The sequence below is a fragment of the Corvus kubaryi genome, unplaced genomic scaffold (assembly GCF_017639235.1).
Source record: "Corvus kubaryi isolate FWS band 111438036 unplaced genomic scaffold, C.kubaryi_AGA036_p1.0 37341, whole genome shotgun sequence".
Taxonomy (NCBI): domain Eukaryota; kingdom Metazoa; phylum Chordata; class Aves; order Passeriformes; family Corvidae; genus Corvus; species Corvus kubaryi.
Window position 1 is genome coordinate 5,902,684 of NW_024581112.1, and position 27,568 is coordinate 5,930,251.

At 40.9% G+C, this 27,568-nt stretch overlaps 1 protein-coding gene and 1 long non-coding RNA gene across 4 annotated transcripts; one reads left to right on the forward strand and one right to left on the reverse strand.

The window, feature by feature from the left end:
- Positions 1-240: 240 nt before the first annotated feature.
- On the reverse strand, positions 241-27,568 carry CFAP91 (cilia and flagella associated protein 91). Of its 3 annotated transcripts, none has more exons than XM_042031731.1 (16): positions 27,441-27,568; positions 24,500-24,583; positions 23,181-23,243; positions 22,086-22,267; positions 21,195-21,372; positions 20,693-20,850; positions 20,267-20,449; positions 19,955-20,097; positions 14,076-14,192; positions 10,997-11,068; positions 9,348-9,494; positions 6,681-6,902; positions 5,265-5,413; positions 3,972-4,063; positions 560-775; positions 241-429 (listed from the first exon to the last, which is right to left on the reverse strand). In XM_042031731.1, the coding sequence occupies exons 1-15, from the start codon at positions 27,566-27,568 to the stop codon at positions 561-563; spliced, it is 2,133 nt and encodes a 710-aa protein (XP_041887665.1). In that variant the 3' UTR covers positions 241-429; position 560. The 3 variants fall into 3 exon arrangements, with proteins under 3 accessions (XP_041887665.1, XP_041887664.1, XP_041887666.1); XM_042031730.1 differs by having other exon boundaries at positions 241-485; XM_042031732.1 differs by lacking the exon at positions 10,997-11,068 and having other exon boundaries at positions 241-485.
- On the forward strand, positions 11,659-27,447 carry LOC121666304. Its single transcript, XR_006016637.1, has 5 exons — positions 11,659-11,744; positions 12,038-12,270; positions 24,980-25,045; positions 25,790-25,956; positions 26,697-27,447. It is a non-coding gene; the product is annotated as an uncharacterized LOC121666304 (long non-coding RNA).

Here is a 27,568-nt window from a genome sequence, read left to right on the forward strand (position 1 = left end):
CACCTTTTCTTTGTCCAAGGACTAGTGATGTGAAAAGATGATGCAAAATCTGACTGTTTTTATTCAACTCCAGTGCTTTATTAATAGCAGTGCTAATGCAGGAAACCCCTCAGCCTTACACCACTAAGGAAGTCAGTGGGACACGCTTGTCTGTGGATGGTCTCCACTCAAAATTTCCCACTTATGGAGTATTTTTTTCATTTAAGGTTATTATTGATGCAAAGAAATACCACCAAAAGCCCAGGTGCAGATTTTTATTGGTCTGTGCCAGGAAAACAAACAAGGAATGCTAACACTGCTTTCTCACTCAAGCTTCTCTAAATAAATCAGAAGAGAAAAATTAGCCAATGAAGTCCAAAGCAAGTTGGGGAGGGAGTGGAGAGAGCTGCCACACCAAAATGTATGCAGAATGGTTCCAGGACAACAGTGCTGGCAGGCAGTAGCAGGGACAGCCCAAGGGAGAGAAGTTTTCCATTCAGGGTGCCCTGAAAAAGTAAACATAATGTGCTTCCCTCTCCTTCGCCATGCTCTCAAATCACAGAGGGGAAGGGAAACTCACCTCACTCATCTTCTGTCTCTGTGGGATCCTTGTGGAATCCTTGTCCAAGTTCATGTGCAACTGTGGCGGGGTGAGTGCTGTCAGCTGCACTTGGTCCAGCAGCTGTCCCGCTCGGACCTGCGCTGGCTGTCCCAGCCAGATCAGCCAGAATCCTCTCTGTGCCCCCGTGGATGATCCGATGAGCAGCGTAGAGGTGTTTTCTTTGGGACTGCCTCACTGTGCATAAAAAGAGGTAAGGCTTTTACTTGGAAATGTACAGCAAAGTGTTCTCTGTAGGGGAGAAGGGAGGAATAGCTTTTAGCAATCCTGCAGCTGTGGAAAAGTCTATCTCAGGAAAAAAAAAACATGCCCTTCTAACTTTGGCTGAAAGCGTTCTACTGCCACCTAATAGCAGCAACCAACTTTGCATTTCATTTTGAAGACTGGCCCCTGCAGTGGGAAGCACAGCCAAAGTGTCTTCCTTTCCAGCTTTGGGAACAACTGCCCAGGATGTATTATCAAGCTTTAAAATAACTTCTCCTTCCGTGTCTGTTATTGCAGCAAGCCTCTGGAAGATGCCAGCTGAAATCTGCCATCTCCTGTGCCAGGATTTGACCTGCACTGAGAAACCCTTACTGAGTTCAAAGTAAGACTCATAGCCACTACTGACACACAAAGACACCTGCCTACCTTATCTCCTCCCCTCAGCTACTGCAGGATTGCCTCCTTTCATCCAAAGTCATTTGTATGTATTTCCAACCCACCTCCTGGGAAATAATTACCCAAGCCTAAGTGTTCACCCCACAGCTCTCTTTATTGCTCTTCACTACTCTTTGTTCCCCCTTTCCTTCTTTATTTCAGTCACGGGATTGAAATAATCTGTGCCTTATGGAGGGTGTGAGAAACGTTGCAGGAACAAGTGGTGGCTCTCATCCTGTCACTTCCCTGCAGAAGTCCAAGACTTACTTTGGTCTGTTTAAAGGCTGTGCTGCACTCAAACTGTGAATCTGAAGCACTGGTGTCCTGCATGCTGGCACACAGTTCTGCTGCCCCTGTCTCAGTCACTCAGCGTTACCAACCCACCCTGTTTATGTTTATCCATCTCCCAGGCCCACTTTGTCAGCAACGAATGCAACTGGATCTCACTTGCTTTTGAAAAGCTGACCTTCACCAGTCAGCTCTCATTCCCAGGAGAGGTTTCTCTACCCAAGGCATTTTGGCTTCAATCGTGTTTGCATCAACTGCATCAACTATACTGGGAATACTCCCCTGGAATTGCTGTAGTCCCCTTCTCCATCCACAGTGAATTCCATCTAAAGGACAGCGTGCTGAAATTGGTGAGTGACTGTCCTTTTCCAAGTGAGGTTTTTTGTACCAGCTCAGTGACTTCTACTTCCACTGAGGCAGGGGTCAGAATTGAGGTGCAGAGGTCTTTCAGGGTGACCCAATATTGGATAATCCCTGCTTTTATGCATCAAAATGCAACAAAATGAGGAGAAAAAAAATCCCAAACTAGGGAATTGCAAAACAGAGGTGTTTAAGGAGAAGCTAAAGTGTAGGCAAAGACTGAACTTGCAGGCCCTCAAATCGTTGTTCTGCAAATGGATTTGCTCCTCTGACAGACCAGATAACTGCTCTTAGATCACTTCCTGATAGTTTCAAGGAAGGTGAATGCTCAAGCATGGGCCAGGTTGCTGAAACACAGTTTCACAATGAATAATTGTGAAAAGCCACCACGGAAATGCAATACACTAATGCGTTTATGAGATCTAATGCCATTCTTTGATACTATTTCCTTTGGATTTCCATGGAATAGTTACTGATTCTGCTTCCCTGAAAGTAGCACTGTGAAGGAGGTTTACAGCAGGGTGTGTTCATCAGAGTGTACATCTGGTAGAATTCAAGTGCCTTAAGTGAATGGAGCCCCCTCACCCCATGCAGCAATAGCAGAAGAGAGATGCCAGGTCTCCTCCTGACATTTGATTTCTGCTGTCACGGGAATATTGTGACAAATTTCTCCTGATCACATTTGAAGGAGCTCCCTTACTTAATTGCTTACTGCTCTATTTCACCATCATCCACTTTAATTTTTAAAAGCTCTGCTTTCCAGGCAAACTCACTGTAGCTATCACAGATTCTGAAGATTTTTTTCTTCTGTTGTTCGGGAGTGCTTTTGAGGTGCTTTGTTCATTAGCTGCTGTTGCATTTAAGCCCAGTACATATTTAGACCCTTGATGTACGTCCTTGGTATGTCCAGAATCCTGAGCCATCTCCAGGTCTTCTTTCTGTTCTCCTTTCTGAGACAGGCTAACCTGTCACTGTGTCAGTGCCTGAGCTGCAGGCTTCACTGACTACCATTACATCACCTGCTCTGGAAGGCTGGCAGAAGCAGTGCTGGAGTGAAGGGAGCTGATTTAAGCTCATGCAGAACTGCCAGCTGCAGAACAGGTACTGTTGTTGTGGCAAACACACAAGCCAGGAAGAAGAAAGTTTGCACAATTCAGAGACCACAAAATGCGTACTCAGGGTTTGTGTTTTCATTCACACAGCAATAAAAGAGGCAATGAACTAAGTGCCTTTGTTCTCAAGGCAGAGAAGTGCACTGCGGCAAGGACCCCTTCAAGCTCTATTGTGATGCAATTGCTTTGCTTAGGTCACATTCACTTTCTGTGGGTGACTGGTTTAGTCACGGTCTTCCACCTGTGCTGGTCGGTGGAAACATCCCAGTTAGGAACAGCCATTTATTCATGACCTTACTTAATGCAATACACAGATTTCCAGTGTCTTCCCCTCTGTATTTTGACAGATGCCATTCCATTTTTGCTAAACAGAAACATCCTTTACAACTGCAAGATTACCTCCTTACACCATGATTCCACTACAGCCAACCTTAAAACTCGATCTTTACCTCTTGCTCTCAACCAGCTGGGGAGGAGAGGAAAGCATAGGAAAGTGTATAACCTTCCTTCCATAGATTACATATATTGAAGTAATTTGCTTGTTAAAGTCTTCTACAGTTTTAGAATTGCCATATAATAATTCACAGTGGTGCTACTTAAAGACTTTAACCAGTTTGGTTTTGAATGTGCAATGGGCTGCTTCTTTTCATGCAGTTATATTGTTGCAGATATACCAAATTTATCATAGAAAACCAGGCTGGAAGGGACCTCAAGGATTATTGGATCCAGCCTTTCTTGGAAAAAGCACAGACCAGGTCTTAAAGCAGGCCTGAATTTCGGTCACCATTTAAAAAGACTAGAACTCATGAGAAACTGGTGAAAAAGGGTGAAAGAGCTTAACTTTCTACCTGCAGATAGCAAAAAAGGAGTTTCAGGGAACTGAGAGAACTCTTGGCTACATCATTCCTTTCAGGAAGCTAGAATATGGAAAGTGAACCAGTTCACAAAGTAAATAAAGTTACTGGACTCCTTACCTCTTTCTCTCATAGAGCTTTTCTCAGCTTCTGGGATCAGGAAATTATAAACCAGCTCTGCTACAATCTCTTCTGACTGTAGGCGAGTTCGACTACAGGACAGATGCACAGTGGTGTTAGTATTTCAATTTTCTCTCCAGACCACCTCTGCAAGAACAGGTCTCCCTTGTAAATATCCTCACTCTTTCCAAGGGAGTGTATTGCCATGGCAGTAGTTGTCAGCTGGGTCTCTCTTTATCTTACAAGTAGGTGACAGTGTGACTGTTCTCCTTTGCACTGCCAATGTGTTCAATAGTGCATTGGAAAGCAGGAAGAGGATCACCCTACATTCCTTATCCTCAAAGGTATTTAGCTCAGTTCCCTCTGATGACAAACTGAGTTAGACACACAGATATTGCTGAGGATTTGTGTCTTTGTCAATTTAGTCTTTGGCCTATTGCTGAGTTTGCTAAATTCTTCCCTTTTGTGACTCTGCACTTGGCTGGCCCCCATGCTCTTTTCCATGCCAGTGTTTGGTGGGTTCCCAGTTGGCCCAGGGGCTGCATGCATTATCTACGCTTCATTCTCCCCAAGGATTCCAACATTCTGCTTGTATTCATCTAGATACAGAATACACAGCTGCTGCACCATAGGAGAGTCACTGTGTCATTGGGATTTTTATGGCTCCATTCCAAAAAAAGGGCATAGAAACTGAACTGGGGGTTTGGCAGGTCCTAAAAAGTATTCGCTGCTGATGCCCCAGCCAAACACAAGACTGTGGTGTTCTCAACAACTTACTTTACTCAAAGTGCCTTGTCAGGCAGCCATCAATATGAGTGACCTCCATGGAAATTGGCAGCTCCTTAAAGAACAGCCACCCCAGAATGAAAGGCTGCTGTATAGCTGTATCTTTTAGGATCTTTTTCAAATGGATTTTCTGTAGTAGTGTATATAAATGAAAAGATCGGTATGAATGGGTATTGCTTTAGGCAGTTCCCAGATTCACTTAAAGCTCAGTCACAGCCTCACACTGGTGTGGAGAAATCTAAAAAGGGTGATTCACAGATCACACAAGTGATTTGCAAAGGGAACCTGGCACATGCCGTAGGGAAATAAGGCTTTGATGGATTTATATGTGTGTAGCAGGTAGGAACAGCGTGGTTCCCATACAGCAGCCACAGTAATGAAGCAGCCATGAGCAGCATTGCTCTGCCCTTCCCATGTCTTGGATGATGCACACAGCCACAGATGCACATGGTCAGTCAGGTTCTAAACTGCTGTGAACAGCCCCTCACATGCAGTTTAATAACCTACCGACTTTCCATTTCGTAAGCAATGTCATTGATTTCTAGAGCCCTTTTCTGAACCTCTTCCCTGGCTTGCTCTTCAGCTGTCCTCTCCATGCTACTCAGGATAATATCTTCCAAGTAGGTGTCAATAGTTCTGTGCTGAACATTCACCACCTAGAACAAAACACCAAGACATTGCTCCTCTGCCTATTGCTGTGCCAGGAGCATAGTGGAAGATTTTCAGAGAAGCATGAACAACAGATTTTCACAACACTCTTTGCTTCAGGCAGGCCAACCTGAGATTTGTTTTCAGAGATGCTTTCTGTAAAAATTTATTTTCTAGTTATTCTTTCTGAGAACTGATTGAACAGAAACAAGTGCAGAAAAGAATGAGGGGTGGAAGAAAACCTATTCACAGATCCAATTCTGGTGCAGCAGGTTAGTCCTGTGAATGCAATGGCAGTTGCTCCCTAAGTTCTCACGGTCCCCTGAGCAACAATTGCCAAGTAATAATCCTGGGTATTGACTTCAGTAAATAAATCAGTTTTCATTCAAGCAAACCCTGAAGGAAAAGGTTCCATCAGGCCAGTCAAAAGCCAAGATAAAATTATTGGTTTCCTTATAATGGTTGTAGAGCAGTGATTCTAGAAATGGGTGTTTTCCTTCTGCTAATCTGAAGGGCATAAGTTTATGGCATCTTGACCTGACCTGCTTACCACTCAGAAATACAGAAAATATAAGAGGAGAAGCTAAAATTTAAAAAAAACCAAACAAAAACAAAACATGATGCCAGACCCTGTTGGTATTAACCACCTCCCACAAAGTTTGGAAATTATTGGTTTAGTCAATTAGGCTCCACTCATGCCTTTCAACGGGGAGAAATATGCTTCATGAAGTCAAGAGCTAGGAAATAGGAATAGGACTATAGTTATGGAATATGGTTATTCAGTATTTTTTTCCTTGATTTCAAGGTTATTTTATCCATTACCATTACTTCAAAATAAATTTTGTACCTCTTGTTATTTGCAGTCCACTTGGGTGGGGTGGGGGAGGCAAAATCTTTCCAAACCCTTGCTTAAAGGCATCCTTCCTGGGAAAGCACCTAATAGTTCTGCTGGGCAGACCATGTGCTGCCAAAACATTATCCCTAAAGATGATCTAGGTACATCTGTTCTCCATAGGTGTTTGTTGTAGAAATTTAGAAACCTACACCCATTCATGACAGGCCTAACAACTCTGTAGGGGTATTCAGATCATCCTTAGTTTAATGGGCATGACTGTCTCAGGAAGGAATCATGCTCTCTTCACTACGCTTAGCCCCTAGTTTTAAAACTAGCCATCACCACAGTCAGAGCTGAAGTAGCTCCCATCCATCTGGACCTTCCCACAAGGAGGCAGCTCCTACAAACTGCCTATAGTCCCACCAGTCTCCCTCTCTTGCCTGTCTGAAAATCTCATCTTCCTCCTCCCGCCGGCTCTCTTCCAGCTGACGACGTCCGCTCTCCTCTGCCTCCCGCATCCGTCTCTGCCTCTCAGCCAGCATGACCAAGGCATGGATCTTCCGTTCTTCTTGCAGCCTCACCAGCTCTTTGGACAGAAAATCGAGCATGTTCGCCAGTGTCCTTCCTTCTACCGTGGCCAAGTCTCTTTCCAGGGATGACAGCTTTTAAAAGAAAAATGCAAAGAATTTGTGTTACAAACCCCAGGAACGTTGTACTTAGTCCCAGGACTACCACAGGCATGTGAGACAGTGCTGCAGCATCCACTCAGACCAGCCATGGGACAATCCCAGGAGTTTGGCATTCTTCATGTGTTACATGCCCTGACTGGTTTCTGCACAGTGCAGCCATGGGTACCTGTAGTTTTAGGCAGTGAACCTAAAATTGTACAACTGTGCTAACTGCTGACAAATTCAAATTGGCAGTCATTATATTAAGTTTGCAGAAGTGCAAATGAGACCTCAAAATACCGGGTAATGCAAAATCAGAGTCTGTGACAGAGCTGAGACAAGATTCCAGGTGTTCAGCATTACTCTGCCACTCACTCCTTGTTCCAAGCACATCGTGTTTTATGGGTTGGATAGGTGTGATTGCACTACAGAAAGGGACAAGACCTATGGGGAGTTCATTATCTCCAGCACAGACTCTGAAGCCACAGGCCTTGGCAGGAGGGAATGGCTGGAACTGGCTGGGATGCTGTGTTTTGTTGAAATGAACAGGCAATTGCAGAATAGACCTAAACATAAAAGTTGAAGTGGAGCTGAAATATCCCAGACAAGTAATAATAAATCAGTTTTCTTATACAGCTGTTCCATTTGCCCAGGCAGTGTTTCAAAGAAAGTGGGATTGTCAGTGCTGCACATATCTAGAAGTGACAGCACTTAGCCCAGAGGTGGTTCAGACAGAAGATGGTGATGCAGGAACTGCACCACCCCACAGGGAGGGATAACAGTGCTCCTTCCTCTTCATTGCTCCAGGTGCTGTATATAAAACTGGTGTGAAATGGAGGAAAACAACTCAGGAACACTCTTGTCTTAGATTTTTGTTACATATGAGTCGGAAATTCTCCACTCCTCATCTTTGACTGTTTTACGTGGAGTTTCTATCCTCTTTTGGCAGAAGAACTTCTTTTATACTGAAATGGTCAAAAGCCTGAAAAAAACCTGTGACCACCAAAACCTATAGAACTGAGAGTCATCACTGACTTTCGGAAATAGCCACACACATAGAAAACCCCTGCATATGCATTTCAGAGAGTTCTGAAGTTCAAAATGTTTGAAAACCTGAGCCTTGGACTGTGAACCTTCAGAGACAGTAAAAAACAAAAGTGCGAGCAGAAGAGGCCAATACCACCAGAGGGGGATAGTGGCTCTCCCAAAAGGAAATTCTGAGATCAGAGGTCAACATCTTTACCATTTGCTCTCTCTCCTTCTCTGTGAAAGTCATTATGGTATTTGAACTGCTTTCTCCTTCGCTCTCACCTGGGCTTCCAGAAGAAAAGGAGCACTGCAAGTTTCTAATGTCTAAGGCTTTTATTTTTCTCTTTAATTCCTCAGCAGAAAAATTCTGTATTCCTGCATTCCACACCTGGGCTTCCTTAGCATGAGGGAGTATCTGGAAATGCTAAATGGTAAATGATAAAACACAGTCACCTGGTTCAATTTTTACTGAGATCTAAGGGGAAATTTTGTTGCTGCCCAAGCAGCAGGAAACAGTGGTCTGGCTTCATCTCCACCAGGTAAACTGACCAGTGGATGCTGTTATTGTAATATGGAAGCTGCAGAATTGCCTCACAGCTGGTCATTGGAAAAACAGCAGACTAGTAAAAACTACAAGAAAACTTGCAGGAATGTGATAGATATTGTATTCTCTGAAATGTAGTGAACTCTGGACAAAATTTCTTCATGCTCCATTCCAGACCAGCATCTGCCATTTTATTCACTTTGCTCTGGAAGGTTGTGGCACTGTAAGGAAAAAATTTCTTTGCTCTGCATAACAGTGGCAGGTACCTCAATGTGTCACCATTGCTAAGGTCCTAGAAGTCTTGAGCCCAGCAGGATTTACAAAGTAAGTTGGCTTTGGCTTCCTTTGTGAGGTTTTATGCATGAGGAGGAGCCTGAGAGAGTGCCAAGCTAGAAAAGGGACGGGGAAATGACAGAGCAGTAAAAAACACTCAGTAAAACATGTGACAGATGTGAGTGACAAGCATGTATTGTGATGCCAGGTCATAGTAGCAGTCAAATGGATTGAAATGTGGGAAAACTGAGGGTCATCTGACACTGCAGTTTGTTCAAAGCCCTGTAAATATAAATAAGTGCTCTGTCTGCAAACAAAGCAAACACAGCCTGCATAGCAGCTGTGGTCAGGGTGCCTCAGTCTGTTTTTGAGATTCCCCAGAGCCTCCAGAGCAGTGAGAGAGCAATTTTAGCCCCTCAGGCATTCAGTGCTTGGCCTGTGCTAGGAGAGCTTTATTGTTATTGGAGTGCCTTCTGTGCTGTGGATAATAGAAAACATAAAAAATTAAATGTGAGAGTGTTGTGGTACTGCAAGCACAGAGTGCCTGGTCAGGACAGAGCTGTGAATCAACCTTGCCATCTATGCAAGCAAACCTGGCGCATTTGTGAGTCCTGCTGTCGCTGTAAAGACAGTGTCATTTGCTTCTCTGCCTTCAAGAGCAGCTGTCCATCCTCCTGGAGCGCGTGAGTGGTGCGCAGCTCCCGGATCAGATCCAGGCGCTTCTCCTTCCCTTCAAACATCTTTAAAATAAAGGCAAACAACTGAGCATATTAAATGGAGAACACAGAGCAACATGGTTTTGCCAGCAGAGCACACCCTTTTTCTCCAAGTTGCAAGGTCAGCTGCTACCAAGACCTAGTTCTCTGTAACAAATTTGTGGTTGCATTTAGGCAAACGCTACAGCTGTCAGGTAAATCTTGCCTAAACCCTTCTGCACAGAAGATGAAAATTGAGACCTTCTGCTGTGGAGTATAGATAATCCCTTGCTACTTTTTTTTTTTTTTAAATTATTATTCTGTTTGGCTTTATCCAGAACTCAAACAACAACAACTGGAATGTGGACCAACACCACCAATGTCAAGTGAAGGGGGTAATAGTCTTCTGCATACCCTGTTACATCAGCCTCAATGTCAAAGCTGCACAGTGTTTCAACACCTTTTGTTGTCTGACCTTCATCTTGAGGGAGCCCAGCAACAGCCCAAAGCCATAAATTGGTGGGGAGGTTGCTGGAGCTGCTGCCATCCCTGTTATGGGATTATGTGGCCCAGCCCACCCTGATACTGTTTTATTTTCAGTCCCACTCTTTTCCAACAGGACTTCCAGGAGCAACAAAAGATCACTCAACCCTGCTCAGGCCATTCTCCAACTGAGTCATATATTTCTGATCCAGCAGTAGCTGGAAGAAGATTTCTACAATGGTGGGACATTTCATGCTCTGAAAGTCAACAGTCTTTCAGTGGCCTCAAACATCCTTCTCACAGATCATTACACAACTGGAGAAGACTCAGGAAGTCTATATTCCACCTCAAGCTACTTTCACAGTATTGTATTGTTTGCTAAAGCTCAGGGTCCTGCACGGGAACACTTCAGAACACTAAAGAGTTACAAGAGAGAGAGAGTACCAACTGCACTCTCTGTGGACATGAAAACAAACCTTCTGGACTGATCTTACCACAAGTGACAGACTTGCTTAATACAAAGCCCACAAGGCATGGGTACTCAATCAATTTTTAGTTACACCCCCTTCTGTACCCCTGAAAGCAGAATGATGGGCCCTGCACATCATGGTGGTAGGTTTCAGTTGCTCCTCATCTGGGGTCCAGCTCACCACCAGAGGAAACCAGAAAGAGGGTATGGAACACAAGCTGCCCTGCTGGGATGTGGGAGGTTTCTTGTGCCTGGGATCTTGGCATAATCATGGCAAAATGTACTCATGGTCCAGATCTAGTCTAAAATCTGCCATTTGAGTAATTCTGCTATGACACATCTAATTAAACAGCTGAGTGCAGGGGACGGCAAGAACAGGGGGTCACTCACAGATGTGTTGGAACCTAGAGGTTCCTGCAAGAAATTTGAGCTGGAGAGCAGACTTCAGCTTTGAAGGACTCCAAAAACACATGGGAGGATATGCTGCAGAAGCCTCACTACCCCTATTAATGATGTAGAAGATTGCAAGCACCCTTTGTAATCAGTCATTCCCACCATCATTCTGAAGACTGACATAAACAAAGAGACAGAATACCATGTTCTGAAGAGCCCTGCCTCGGAGCAACTTCTGCAGACAGATCACTGCCAAGTCTATTTCCTCTTCCTCCTGCCAAAACACAACAAATATCCACACAGTAATTAATTATTTCTTTGGAGACTGGGATTTCTGTAGTTTATCTAACTATTAAACAGTCTAACTCACATCTTGTCTTCTCTTGGTTGTTTCTGAACACTATTCTTCTAATTTCTAGGGAAAGCAAGACGAATCAGAGTAACATGTACTTCCATGTTTTACAAGGGATGGGGAAGAAAGGTCATATAATTAGATGTTATTTGAGATTTTAGAGGGTCTTTAGAGATGAGAACCTAATGATAAGGAGATGTTGATGGAGAAAATTCTTGTATGCATTGTAAGTACTATTTGTCGCTTGACTGAATCTAAGTTTGCAAAATGAACATCAGCTACATTAATTTAACAGGTCAAGACACTAAGGGTATAGAACATGTCCACGAGAGCTGTTAACCATAAAAAAGGGTTTTAAATTAAAAGGAAACACATACAAATTTTCTTTTGATATGTATTTGAGTGGTGATCTTTATCAGAGTAACTCAGTAAATTTAAGACTCACAAAGTGATAGTTTGGAAATAAAATTAACTACAGTCTATTGTGATTTTTCTCTTTGAGAGACAGAGACAGAACTTTACTGGCCTAGCATTGTGTGATTGATGCCAACTTGGAAGAATGACGGAGCATGGTGGGAAAGGGAAGATGATCGCAGAGGTAAAAAAAAGGGCTTATTTGAAATGGAGGAAGTAGACAAAGCACAGACGGCAGCATTTTTTCTAGGCGAGGGGTCTTCTAGTTTAGAGTTGACAGCAGGAAAAGAAAAAAGTCCACTGGGTGCCTGAGAAAGATAAAAAGAAATCTGAAAATTGGCAGCAAGGTCTTTTTAATAAAGAACCTGTGAGGTCTGCACTGACATGTGGTATTTAAGAAGTGCCGGAAAAACAGGGAAGAGTGTGGGATGAGAGAAGGTGTGTGGGCTTGAATCTTAGTTATCTGTTTTTTCTTAGGTGTTGAAGATTGAGTTTTCCAAATGCAAAAGGAAGCATTCCTGCCTTTCCAAACCAGCACTCAGAGGCAGCAAAGCAGAACTAGCGAGAGGACTTGTGATTTGGTATGTTCTTCTTCTCTGGAAAGAAGGGATGAATTTCCAGTCCTACAGAGCTAAACTCTACCACATGACCTGGCTACATTGTGAAATCCCTTCAGGACAGTTTTGGAAATGGTGATGGCACAGATACTGGTAAGCCAAAATGCTTGGTGTGATATTAACTAAGATTAGGTTTGAATTTTTATGAGAAGCATTTTTCTGTACTTCTGTTTTTGAATGCTGCAAATGATGCCTTAGCAAGTGTAATCATCAGCTTGTCCATCTGCCTGCTACAGACCAGCAGGAAAGACTGAGGGGAGATGAAAAGCCTATCATGCCCTGCAGAAAAAAAGAAAAATTAAGGATATAGAAGAATCTAGGAGATGGCTGCAAACTAGAGGAGGCTGGAAGAAAGTCATAAACTAATGAAGGAATTCAGAGGTGCTCTGTGAACTTGTTGTGGCTATTAAGTCCATTAGAAATGACTGGGGGAGAGAAGCTGAGGTTACTTGCAGTAGTGCCTCCATTCTCTCCACTTTCTTCTGGCACAGTTTCTTTTTGAGATCCTCAGCTCCGGTGGGAAGCACTTAGCAGTTGGTACTCGTATGGGTGTATGGCAGGAAGAGAAGCATTAATAACAGAGAAGAGCCTTGTTTTCACTGCTCCTCACAGACACCTGGTAGGAGAAACCTTACTTGGATTTGACAAGGCAGGAAATGTTAGTGCTGCTCTTCAGTGGCTCAAGTGGCCTGATTTCACAGATGGAGCTTCACTGGAGAGCTCCATTTTTTATGTGTTCACATGGAAAGATTCTTGAAAATAAACCAAATGTTGACAGAATTCATGAAGGTGGAATTCTATTGTACTTGAATTCTTAAAAAAACCCCAACTATAATCTGTAAACACACTCAAGAATGACTACAAGTGGTAGAAAAATTTTTCTGATTTCTTTACATGTTATCTCAAAGAACTTAAAAATCTGTCAAACTGGTAAACCTAAGCAGTGTAAATCTACCACTGCAATACAGTATCTAATGCTCAGAAGTTGGTAAAGCTGTGGAAAGCCCTCCCCAAGGAGATAAGAAATTCTTGTTCCAGTCATCTTAAAATAGACTGTATAAAACATAGAATATCATACTGCACAAAGGAACACAGCAGCATGGATGATTTAATAAGACTTTCTCTCTTCCCTTTCATGGTTGTGTGCCTCTTAAATTCACAAGTTAAAATAGTAATTCTGTCTGTACATCATGAAAATGGTGTTAATAAGAAGACAAAACAGTCCACTGGGGCAATCAGCTCTTAAGTATGTTACTTTAAGAAAGGAAAGGAAGTTGCAGCTCCCCTAAAAAGTAATTTTTTCCTACAACATATCACATCCCCCATGACACATCATTACTGCTATTTCAATCTCTGCAGGAGAATCATTATCTGTGAACTGGTGCATGCTTATCAAACACTGCATCCTGCATGATGACAAGAGCTTCACTCCAGAAAATTAATGAAGTGCATGCTCAGTGCTGAGCAGCCGAAGTCTCTCTGACTTGAGTAAGTCTAAACTTAATTGCCTCACTGGATTATGATAGTGTTGTCAGATCAGAAGGTTGGAAGCTACTGAATAATAATGACAATAATAATGATGATGATGATGATGTCTTTTTGTTCCCCAAGAACAAGGGAATAACGTCTACTAATTTATGTCTTTATAAAATAAAGTTTACTAAAGAATTTGGCCAACAGATACTGTAAATTATTTTCAAATCTTTGGCTGCTAGCACTCCTTATAGAATAAAGAGAGACTAAGAGAGTCTTAAGAAATAATATGGCTATTTTTAACATGGATGCACACAAAAAAGATAAAAGCTCTCTTCTTTCATTCTCTGGGCATTCCTTTAACAGCTGTGTAGGAAACAATCAGAGATCAACAGGGAAAAAAGTGCTAAAACCAGCTCACTTACAGTTGATGGTTTTTCCAGGATTAGAGTGGGTGGCTTAGGAACAGGGGTTTCTACTTTTTCGAAGACAGGGGGAGGCTTCTTTGGCTCCTTGGCTTTATTCTTCTTCTCCAGTAGTGCCTGCAAAAGACATCCAATTTAATAAGAACATGGGTAGACAGAACAACGCAATAAAGCCAGTCCTTTAGATGCTGACTGTTGCTGACCACACTGCCCACAGGGAGCTGAAAGCTTTGCAGGCTTGTGGCTTCTATTTCTTACAGCACATCAACTGAAAAACTGAGTATGGTCCGTAGATGAGGCTATTGGTTGGTGAGAATATATTGGTGGGAATGTCAAAATCATATGTAAGGAGGAAGCAGGAGTTATTTTACTGTATTTACTAACAAGTCATCAGCACTTTTGAGTCACCTAAACTTAATCTAAAATCGGTATGAACTTCATCTCTAATTCTCAAATAATTCATTTTCTAGGAATGCTGTAACTCTTTGTCTTTAACTATAGGTAATGCTTGTTACTGCGGGTTAGAAATGTTATGCAGTCAGGAGATTTTATGAAGGGGTCGCTTGAAGAGTGTATTGTCACTGTTCTGTGGCCCTTCCTCAGTGAAATGTCTTTGTGTGATAGGCTATTACTGCACAGGATTGAACCACAGCAAAATATGTTTTGGAACTCTGCTATGCTCACCTACAACTGCCCAGCAGCACCCACAGCAACTGTACAAGTGGACTGGGGGCAAAAGAGAAACTGTCTTGTACAAAAACTTCCTTCTACCAAGAAAATCCAAAAGTCCAATAAGTACGCGGTTTACCTTGCTCGCAGCTGTTTGGTGGCAGATGCCAGACCTTGTCAGCAGCCTAGAGTGGAAGTGCCACCACAGCCTCAGCTCTTTCAAGACATTTTCAAACTGTTTAAAAAGCCCAAGACCTGCCAATTTCCCACCACCAGGCCCTCAGAAGTAGATACTCAGATAAGCATTTCCAACTGCATGGCAAAGCTTGCCTGCTGTAGGCCATCACACTTTGGCTCACAAAGAGAGGGAAAGGAATACATACATTTAAAGCTCCTTCAAAACTATAATCCTACTACTGTATGGGTTGGATCTTTAGTCTTTATTATCGAAAGATCATATTCCAGCAAGGGAAAGTGTGCCTTTTCCTTTTTTCACGCTCTCTCTTTCAAATGTTCAAATACAGTATTTCACCAAGGAGTGAAATCAAAAGAAAAACTTTAGAAAAAAGCTCAAGGCTGAATGTATCTCTCCAGTAACAGGAAACTGATGGCATTTGCACAGAATTTAATTGTGACATTAATGAAGTTTTGAAACTCCAGTAGTCACTGTATAAAAACCCTTCTTGCATGTAGGATCTGATCTTTCAGGACAGGATAATGAATTGCTCCAGAAAAGGAGAGAGGTTTCTAGGTGGAGGGGATAAAATACTTTATTACTGAAAGCTTCTTAAATGGTCCACGTTAATGATGCAAGAATCAGAGCCTATAAACTGCTTTTAAGCCATGTGAAATGGTTATAGCTCAAAAATGTTGAGAGATTTTCTGAACTGTGTTTTGTATGTGAAGACCTTAGAGCTCTCTAGCATGAAGATTATAACAGTGCTGGCTATGATTTATAAGGAGATTTGCATGGCAGGGCAAGGGAAGCAGAAAGAAAAAGCTGCTGTAGCTGTGACCCTTTTGAAAACAATGGCTACTATGTTTATTAGTACAATCTCACATTCCTAAGAATTTTTCTAATAAAACTGTGGCCTCCAAAAATGTTTCCTGCTAACCAGAGTAACAAAATATAACCAGAATAACAACTTCTAAAGACAGAAAACTCTACGAGCAATTTGGACAAGAGGGAATCATTATTAATGTAGATTTGTTGCAGTTCCTGGAAGTGGTTTTATGTTTTCATGTCAGAACTATCTAGTGCCTGCTTGGCTACCTTTACTAAGCAAAAAAAATGCTTACCATTTGCTTTCTCTAATCTGATGCTTTAAATTATTTTAAGAGTTTAACATGAGACAAGAAAAAGAAAATATAGGGGTTTTGCCTTAACTGGTTCTGCCTAACTTAACAAGTTCTGATTTTTGGAAACAGGGAAACCAGGGCTCAAGAATCACTACAAAAATACTTTATTTAAAAAGATAAAAGTGCTAAATTTCTGAGCAACATACACCAAATGTTACTACCTACATACCACACTTCAATTTTCCTGATACAGACTACATTCCTTTATTCAGGTAGGAAGTTCAGAGTCAAGGTAGGATCTGGCTGGACTGGACAGTGAAAGAACACAATTCATCTCCTTTCCATTCTCCTGGCAAATGCAGTGAACAGCAAACGGCACTCATGCTTTTCACCATACACCTTAGCTTCTTAGCCAGCTTCTGAGAGAAGCAGAACTCTTGACAGGATGGGGGCTTAAGAAGCAACTCTCCATTCAAAGAAATCAATCCATTCTTTAGACTTCTCCCCTATCTTCTCTGTGATCCTCTCCTTTCCACAAGACCCTAGGTATATTTGATTTTCAGCACAAAGTGTACAGTCATGGTTCTCTTTCTTCCTTTTTGCTCGTAGATGACAAAGGTGTGATTACAGAATTGCAGAATCAATGAGGTCGGAAAAGACCTCTAAGATCGAGTCCAACCTATGACCAAACACCACAATGGCAACTAGACCATGGCACTGAGTTCCATGTCCAGTCTTTCCTTACACACCTCCAGGGACAGAGACTCCGCCACCTTCCTGAGCAGCTCATTCCAACATCTAATCACCTTTTCTGTGAAGTAATTCCCCCTAATTCCAATCTAAACCTCTCCTCGTGCAGTTTAAGACTATGTCCTCTTGTTCTGTCACTGGTTGCCTGGGAGAAGAGGCCAACCTCCACCTGGCTACAGCCTCCTTTCAGGTAGGATCATTGAGGTGCTTGACAGTGCAGCATGGCTGCTGCATCTTGGCTGATCAAGACTGACATAAAAGCTCTCAGAGCTTGTCTGAGCGTGAGCCAACTAACACGGTGTGGAGATCTGTTCTTGAAGAAATAACTGCTTAAACAGGCTTTCCTATGCTTTGAAGTTGGCAGAGATGTTCTCCAGGGACATTCTTGGCCCTTCTACTTCTCTACCTCCTTCCAGCAACCAGATAAAGGAAAACAGATGTGGAGAGACTTGCGCTTAATGCTGAGGTGAGAAGTTTTTGTTTCTGACCTCATCTTGATCCAACACTTTGAAACTACCTGACACTTCACCCCACTTGAGTCACCAGAGCATAGAGGGTCTGCCTAAAGTCATGTATTGTTCTGCACTGGGATGTCTTCTACCACCTCCTCCACTCCTTGGTGTATTCACTTACCTAGTTGCATTTACTCCCTGCACTAGTTATCTGTATGCCTTAATGCCTTGGATTTTCATACAAGACTGTCTATATAATGGATCACTTACATTCCTTAAAGCACTGTTACCTGTGCTGGTGAGGAACTATCTTTCTTTGTCCTTTTACTGATCTGGCTTAAGATAAAGATTGCTGTTTTTACTGTAAATTTTAGGTGACTCCTGTTTCTGCCATGTTCTGTTATTTTAGAGAATTATTCAAAGACTACTGAGTGTACATGATATTTCTGCAAAAGGTTTCAGGATGGTCCTCAAAAAGTCTGCTGCTAAAATCACTTCTTTTTGGCTTAGTTTCATGTCTGAAAAAAGCAGCTCTCATTCTTAAGAAGACACAGATCCTTTTTGTAGTTACTTGGATTATTGCTTATCCCGTCTAACAAGCTTTAAGTTTAGGAATACTGTCAATCTGGCAAACAAATAAGGAACATAATGAGAACTCATCCATTCTTCCTCATGTTTGGCCAGAGAAGCAAGCCTTGGAAACTTCCTCTATTAAAACTAATTACTTGTGAGGCCAAAATCTAGCATTCCTCCTATATTTATCACATGCTTCCAGATAATCCAGGGAAAATAAAAGAAACTCATTCTAGAGCGAGATCACTGTGTACTCTGTTGAATTTTCTAGAATTCCACTTTACTTCTACGATTATGGGAGAGAATTTATACATGAAGTAGGAGAGCACTAAAATAAAGCTTTTGAATAGAAAACTGGTCTGGCTATTCAGCAATAGAAATAAGGCAAAGCAACACAGTGCCCTTCTAAAATGCTCCCTAATTTAAATCTAGTGGCTGAGGCAGTCTGGGTGTTTCACAGTGTCAGTACTTTCTGCTTGTCTGGACCAACCAGTCTGGTGTCTATTTCTGTATATCTAAAAGCAGCAGTTAAATTTTGCATAATGATTTATTTCATCATTTTTGCCTGCAAAGGAAATGGTTTTTGATTTTAAAAGAATATACATTTTGGCTTTTTGTGGTGGAGAAATGAGTATTACTTATGTTAGCCTCTCAGTTGCTATAAATCTATTTAGACCAAGTGATCTACACTGATTTAAGAAAGAAAATATGCAGAATTGTCTGCATTTGTTCTGCATTCCATCCTCCTTTGTCCACCAGTTTTTCTTTGAAGAGACATTATTGTGTAAGCAGCCAGCATTCGCCTGCTCACACTTCTCTTTCATACCATGAGAAGTATTTTCACCACAGTCTTTCATACCATGAGAAGTATTTTAAACAAACAGAATACAATTGCTGTAATTGGAATTCAGCTCCAAAAGCTTGGACTAACATTCTGCTGACAATGAGAACCATGCTATGATGCACATTAGACAATCACTCCTTGAATTTTATGCAAACCCACCCAAACTCAAACCCCTTCACTACTTCTGTGTCTTTAAAACTAGGAGTTTTGTCCTTACTCTTGAACAATTCCTGTAGCACTCAAGATTTTCTTTGAAAATTTTCTTTCTGGAGAATAATGAGATGCAATATTTCATCTTTTACAAGATCCGGCAGCATTTAAATTGGAGATAATATGATTGATTTTTCAGAGCAAGATTTCAATTTAAAATTCAGCAGGTTAATGTCTGCTTTCAAATTATTATTAAATTACACCAAATCAAAAGAGCTATACATACATACATACATATGCATATATATAATATATATAAATATAAGTGAAACTTGCCAAGCTTTACAAATGAGAGTCACTATTTTCCAAGGATACAGCAGCCAGCCAAGAATACTCCTGATTTTACATGAAGGTAACCCTCAACAGCATCACAAGAAGTGTACTTAAAAGTAAATGTAATTTACAAATATTGTGATTGCAGATGCAAATGAGGCACTTCTTTCCTTGGTGGTTAACTGCATCTATGGACACCTCATCTGCATGAACAGTTGTGACAAATTAAGATATGCAAAATGCTATTAGCATGTTTGCAAATCAGATGCTGCTCTTAGGGAACAACAGTGATATGCATCCATCATCGTGACCTGATTTTATGAGTGGGGTCATTTTAATCATGCTTTGCTGCAGATGTTTTTACAGTATGTACTTAAAATGTACTTTTTAAAAAATGTACAAAATATTTAGAATATGAATCCAAATTTGCTTTCTTTTATTACTGGAAGCTTGACAGGGTATCCAGTAGTGCATTATAAAATGGAGAAATGAGAAGGAGAAAAGGGTGAGAATTTCAAATTAACATTATATGTTCCAATACAAATACCTGATCTATAGGAAGACAGAAGCAGCTGTGCTTGTTTTCTATAGGATTGGAGCAGAACCAGGAGTGAGAGTACTGATGGGCTGAATATCAAAGCAGTACTGGTCCAGCCTACAACAGTCTGCATGTTTTTTTCTTCAAGTTGTTTTACACAGTAAGAATTTATCACAAGGAATTGGGAAGAAGCTTACGCTTCTTCCCAACTGCAGTTGTGAGCAGTTCAAATCTAAGAAGAACTGACATGCTGCTGGATGCAGCTTCATACCTGGTGAACTTGTGCCAGGACTGCATCTAGCCTTCCTGACTTTTTAATATAGCCAGTCTTAGTGATAGTGCATTTAGGTTTTGGAGCTTTAATCTTGAGCTGGGAGACAGAATCCGGTACAGATTTGTCCAGTTCACACAATCCTAAGATTATAATACAAAGAAAGATTATAATGCACACAAGGATTACAATACATACACGGATTTTAATACAAACAGTGATTAAGTAGTGGAGGGATGGGAAGAGAAACTTGAATTTTGGCAATATCTCAAGTAACTATCTCCCACAACTAAGTCTTCCAAAATGCCTTACCTGCAAAGGTGTTAAGATAGAAGTTTTTTACCGCACAGTAGTCAGAATTGTTGTCTGGAAAAAAACCAATTCGAGACAAAGGAGCATATGTTTGTGATGAAAAGTCATTATACTCTTTGATGATATCTCGTCTCTCCAGCTTTCCCATCAAATTCTTGCTCTTAGCTATCAGTTTCCTGAGCACTGAAAAGGAAACACAAATGTGAGAAGGTTCATACAAATAGTTCTATAAAAGCCGTACCTTTGGTAAATTTACAAGAGCTTTTGCTAGATAAAATAAAAACATGACAGACCAAATGCTGGCCATGCATATCAATACTGTGGATGCAACCTATTTCATTTTGAACAGACTGTAACCTTGTGACAACAGAAATGGTTTGTCTGAAAACCATCTCATATCCCTGTCTTCCTGTCTTTCAGACCTACTCAATGCACAGTCACGCTGAATCTTTCTTATTTTCTCCTCTTTAGCCTTCTGATGATTTTGCCACTGGTTGTGCAAGCGCATGGCATCCACCTCATTTTGATTCTCCTCTCGCCTCTGCAGCAGCTTCTTAAAGACTTCCAGTTGGACCTTCTGCAACCTGCAGGGCAAGAAAAGGTCAGATAGTATTGAGTGTACTCTGCAGCGTTCTGTGCAATGCTGTCACCATCAAATCCTACATACCAATGGACTACTTTACAGATAGTTCATATTGCATATCTCTTATTCAATCTTTCATTTTAAAAAGGGAGTTAAGCACTGGTTAAAAGTATTGTGGTAGCAGACCCACAGATTACATTTAAGAAAAACACTCCTTCCCAAAACCAGGATATTTTCACCGAAATAGAAGGCTTGTTGTACCCTTCAGCCAATCCCTTAAACCTTCTTGCTCCTCCTCTATTCAGCCAATAATTAGAAGAAATAAAAGAGTAACTGGACTCCTACTTATCTATTTCCTCTTCTCTATAAGCCCACTCCTTCCTTTCCATAGCCTCCATCATCTTCAACCTCTTTGCGATGTTTGAGGGACTGTCCATGGGTGGAAGAGCTGCTTCCCAAGCACGTTTTTCCCGGATGCGGTCAATAATCTCTATCTCGGCTTGTCCTGCTGGCAGCCCCCGACCTTACAGGGACAAGAAGCATTAGCTCTTTAGGAGATTGGTAAATCCCACAAACAGCCACCAGCAAAATGTATGAGAGGGCTGGATGGGCACAGGCCTATGTGTTAAACACAAGCAGAACTGTCAAAAGTCAGAAGAAAATACTTCTAAGGCCAGTGAAATTCTGCAGTATGAGACATGGTTGGACCTGCAGTTGCTATAGTTCAGTGGACATCAACACTGGCACTTCATTCTTCTACTGCAGGCTGCAAAGGAAGAAAAGCTTTTCTAAGAAGATAGTTTCTGCTAATGAGCGCTTTCTTTGGCATGCTCAGTGTCTATCACCATTGCAGGTGAGACACTGGGAGATGAGGACCACAGGTATATTCTGGGACAGCAGTCTTCATACTGGCTTTTTTTTTTAAACAATGTTCAGCTCAGAGCAGCTGAAGAACATTGGGTAAATGGAAAAACTGCTCCTAGTTCATATTTGTAAAACATGAGCTTTTTATATTGAATGATCTTCAAAACTCTTCATTAAATGCCCCAGAACAGCACCATTAAGTAGGCAAATATCATACTTATTTTAGAAACAGATGAAATAATTGCGCCAAATGCACACAACAAAGGACTGCCAAAGCTGGCAACAAACTTGAAACCTGACATTGAAAAGCAAAGAACCTCCTGCTAAAGTCGTGACATGATTATTATAATTTATCTTAATTTCACAACTCACCCCAAGTGAGTGTAGCAAGTGTCAGAATTTCAGGGACTGAGCCACTGTGAACTATATATTCAGGGGAATAGGGATCTGTCTGTGCTTCACCATCCCTGTAATCTGTCTGTGTCCCCAGAGTTCGGAACATGAGGCCAAAGATCTGGCTATCTTCTGCAGCTGGCTGGACATCCGGCTCTGTCCTAAAAAGAGGTGCAAGATGGAGGAACATTGGTCACATTCATTAAAAAAAACCCCAAGCAAACAAACCAGAAACACATCAGTCAAAGGTGGGAGACTTAAATGTGTTTTGGTTTATCTTAACAATACTCCCATTGATGTTAATTCCATTATCTTTAGTAAAAGCAGACTGAGGCTACACTGAGTCTGAAACACCCTCCTTAGGTAAATAATCCAGATATCTTCTATTTTCAGCTCTCATGATTATTACATACAAATCTTTCCTACATATCCATTCTAAAGCATTGCCTTTAACGGATACAGAATGGTTGAAGTAACATGAAGTAGGACTGCTTCAATTTAGTTTACATGTTTCTCTTTTCAACAAGTCCAGAATAAAAATTTAATTCTTATACAAGCACACGCAACTTCCACTGACTCTACTAGGAACTGAATTTTATTATGTGACCTCAAAATCTGATACTCTCTGAAAACCACATTAGACTACATCATGGATGCTCCAAATCTCTGGGCAGTATTGCATCTATCACAGAGATTGTAATTAAACATCAGAAGACGTTCCAACAATATTGCTCTACTAGAGAAGCTTCTTTGCTATGGTATCTCTTCTGGAATTCAGAGAAACCTAGCTTTCTGCTTCAAGCCTCACAATCCTAAAACAGTAGAAGCATGTCCTTTATTCACAAAGCACTACGTATATACCGCAAGCAAATTCTGAAACAGCCAATCACGTGTTTCCTCTAGAATTCCCAATGATGAGAACAGCATCTTACCTCTTAACAAGCTTTTCCTGTTGGTTAATTATGAAAAATACTGGTCACCAGCTCAATAGTCTCCTGATCTTCTTCTGGTGAGAAATTTAAATTTAAATTTAAATTTAATTACAACAGTAATTTTCCACAAGTCACTACTTACTCTGTATAAGCAACATCTTCTAGAACAGCTCCCGGAGGCAGCTTATTAGAAGAGCTGAGAGGTCTGAAAAGAGAGAATGAAAGTAAGACAACAAGGATGAGCCTAAAAGATCATTATGGTTTAGAAAAGCTGCAGTTCATTAACTTCGGTGGCATTACACTGATTTTCCACAACTCAGGTTCTGTAGTTTCATGTTTAAGAATTGTGCCTAAATATTAAAAAACTCTTTCATAGCTAAATAGTAACAGAGAAAGTTTCACCAGCAGAACTGTTATTCTTAAGTCAAGGCAGAAAGTGGAATTGCAAAACAAGACAATTATTAAAGTTAGTTTTGAGTGTGCTCCCAACATTTTGTGTATATTTCACTAACTAGTTTAATTTTTCTCTTCAAGTCTTTGAAAGAGTTGTGGGTTTTAATAACTGCTTGAAATCTGAAACTCATTCCTACAATCAGCTGATAATTTGGTTTGGACTCATCTAATTCTATTGTTCCTTTTTTTCAGTATTTTATGAGGTATCTGGAAAGTGATATGGGCTCAACTACATACTAATAATTCCTTCCTAGGCATTCTTATAGTTTGCATATTGCAGTTCTCTATCGATTTCCCTCAGCCTTTGGGAGACTTTGAAGCTTAATTTCATATTGCAGAAGATAACATTGTTCTTTTAAAATTGCTGATAAAAGAGCCACAATAGACTTCAATTTATTAAACTTGGCAATTTTATTGTATTTAAAGTGGACATAGTGGCCAATAGCTGCTGAGTAAAATAGTGAATGCAATTCAAAGTGTATGTGACTAAGTCAAGAATGTTTATATGGTAGCTGTTGGTTCAGATCTTGAGTCCATTGCTGACCTGCAATGTCATTCTGGAAGGAGCAGAGCAGTCCTAAGTAGAGGACATTGATGAAAAGTTAATCAAAGCTTGCCTTTGCTCCCTTTCTGCTCCTGGCAGAAACTGGGAGTTAAAACGCTCCTTCTTAAGAAAACACCTTTCTAGGGGTCTGGAGAACCACAACGGCTTTGTAAATATCTTCTTCCTTTGCACAGGGTGCTCTACAGCCCAAAGCTTTCTTATTAAGTACACAATGTCTGGTATATTTGCTTATATGGTAGCTCATAACTGAAAATTCTGTCATAGTGTGAATTTAAAAAGACCTTGTGTTTTAACATTTGGTTACTCTTAGAAATTTCCATATCAGTGATCAAAGAATTGACAGAAAATACAGAAAAAATAATGTTCTGGCCTTTACTTAGGTGCTCTTTAAACTGCACAGAAGCAAGCTTCTGAACCCTGTTTCAAATCAGTTCATTCCTTACTGTGCAAAATATTTGTAGCGATTCCTTCCACCAACTTCAGGATCTTCATACACAATCTGAGGTATCTGAAGAGAAGACTGACCTCTGAAAGTCAAAATACATGACATTGTTTAAGAAGTACATTCAGAGCAGTTCTGACCTTTTCTCCTTATGCTCTTTTTTTTTCCTCTCTCTTCCCTCTGGTTGCACTATCCAACATGCACACTGTAAATTCCCCCCAGTCCTCACACTTACATAAGCAATTATAGTTTGTTTTTTTCATATTTACCTATGTAGCAAAATAGTTTGACACTTTATGTATATTTCCCACTATGTCTGGTCAAGAAATGGTCTTTGCTGCCTTTATTAAAACTTTCTTATGAGCTTGTTATGAAAAGGATTGACCACTTGTACATGCTTGACTTTGTAAAGGAAACTACTTTTCTTGGAATTGGGAGTAACATGCTTATAACCTTAAGAGTGAAATACTTTCCATTACAGAAAATACGTGTAAAGGAGCAGAATGAGCAAAGGAGAAGACTTACACTTTCTACCTTTGAAAAGCAGGTAAAGAGATTTTGAGCAAATGTTTAAAAATTTAGAATCAGCAATTTCAGTTGAATTCCACAGTAAAGGAGAAAAATTAGGACAATTGTGGGAATGTTTCAAAATCTATCCTGGAACAACCATATCTTTTGCAAGAACACTCTTCATTTTTTTTCCCCCACTTTGAATTTAAAGTAGGCAGACTGTTTAAATTTTTCACTGTAACATCTTGAAGAGTTTTCTTTAAGGCTCTGGAAGATCATGTGGAAAACCTCATTAAGGCAGTTAGTGAGATAATGGGTAGAACTGAGTAATTTGAAAGTTATTCATCAGGACTGCTATTTGATTTCACAACTGCTTTATACTCCAGTCTTACTCTTCTCAACCTGCACGGCTATTAAAGACAAAAACAGAAGTTCTTCCCAGAGAAGTTGTGGATGCCGTGTCCCTGGAAGTGTTTGAGACCAGGTTGGATGGAGCTCTGAGTGAAAGGTGTCCCTGCCCATGGCAAGGGGATTGGAACTACATGATCTTTAAGGTTCCTTCCACCCCAGGCCATTCTATGATGATTTTATTTCTTTGAGCTATATCTGTGGCAAATCCTGAAGGCCAGGTTTTCTATAAGACCATTTTTGGCAATTTGTAAGAATTCTGACCTCAGACGTATGGACTTGTGGGTACTGGGGTTGGTTGCTGATACCTAATTTTAATTACAAAGGTATATTTACAGAAATACAATTGACAATACGTAACATTGCTCAACAGCTGGCATCAAAACAGAGGATTACACGCTGAGATCAGTTGTCTTCCAAGCCCTCATCTAATTCCTGCAAACTGTGGAATTTGGGGAGGCACAGTATGGCAACCTGCTACAGGAAAGCTTAGAGCGAGATGCTTCATTAACCTCCCGTGACATACAATTTACTGCCAAGGTAAGTTTAAAGTCATCTCTTCCCAAGGCTTTCAGTCATATCACATAAGAAAAGAGAAGGGAATAATTTGAAATGGAATGTCATAACCTGATATACTTGCTCAGCACTAATCAACCCATTATTGTGAAGTTGTGCTTGTAATTCAAATGAGTTAATTGAGCTGAGGGCTAGTTCCACTAGCTGACTCTTTACATATCAGACCGTTGCACCAGCCAGATGGATTTGTGTTTCATTCAGCACAGGTGGGCACTTATTCTTATAGTCTAACTTTATTAGCATAAACCGTTCATCCTATTATGGTATAGTTACAGGCACAATGGGAACACAGGGAAATAGCCCTTTTTATTCCATAGATCCTTCCTCTGGCATGTCCTTGACTTACATTTGCTGACTTTGCTGAAATAAATGAGCATTTATTCCCAGTAACCTTGCAGAGGCAATGCAACTACTGAGAAGACAGCTGGGAAATATTCTGTCTTCCGTATCAGCAGCACTGTCAATCAGTGCAGGTTGAAACAGAGGAGATGTATTTCTTGGTTTTTGTTAATTGCAAGACATTTTGCATATACATCTTGTTGAAATGTAAATCAATTTTAAAGCAGCACAGGTGTCACACAGGCAAAATATAAGAATCCACTGAGATTTTCATGTGCTGAGGACAGCTTGAAACACTGAAAATAGTATTAAGAAAAAAAATAATCCAAATTTCTTTTTTTTTTTTTCATTATGGAAATGAGAAGAATATGCCTTTGAAACTGAACAAAACCAGGTGTGAAATCCACTGTATCACTCTTGAGCATCTTTGATTATTGTCCAGCATGTGGTAGAACTCAGTCACCAGCAACCTCAAAGCAAGCACCATCTAAAAAGCCCATGGTCTAAAGTTAGTTTCTTAAAGCAGAAAGAACCTTTGAAAACAAAAACCTAGGCTGATGCCTGCAGTCTTGAATACAGCTACAAGAGGACTTAAAAAAACCTGTGGTATGGCAAAACACATGAACTTTTTAATATTTGCTGAATCAAATATGTCACCAAATTGTGACGCTGGGAGAAAGCTCAACTAAGAAACCCGTGCACTAAAAATGTGGTGCCCTGGGCTCAGGCTGCAAGGACCCTGGAAAGAGCAGCAAAAGCAACCTAACCAGCTGCAACTGCATGGGACTAAATTGAAAGAGCTCCCACTGAAGTAACACACATGAGTCACTGAAGTCTTCATAACTCATCTGATCTGTAAGAGATTGAAATAACTCTCTTCTTTTTCATGGCAACCGCTGCAAAGCAGATAGCACAGGGATGAAGGAATGTGCAACATCCACCCTGCAAGAAACAGATGGATAACCATACTCCACAACAGCTGCAATCTCTTAATTTCAAGGGAAATATAAGTAGGAGCAAATTGCAGTCATCTCCACTTCAGCGTGCATGGGCTTTTGTTAGTTTTCTTTGTATGTTCATTTTAAATTATCCAACCATAGAACACTTACACAGCAAGCTGCTGAAGAGCCTCCAGGCGCTGCTGAGCCCTCCATCTTCGACCAATAAATGCAGGCACTGGATCTTTGCCCTTGGAACACAAGCTGCAGGCTGGGAAGTGAATCAGTCCAGTAGCCAT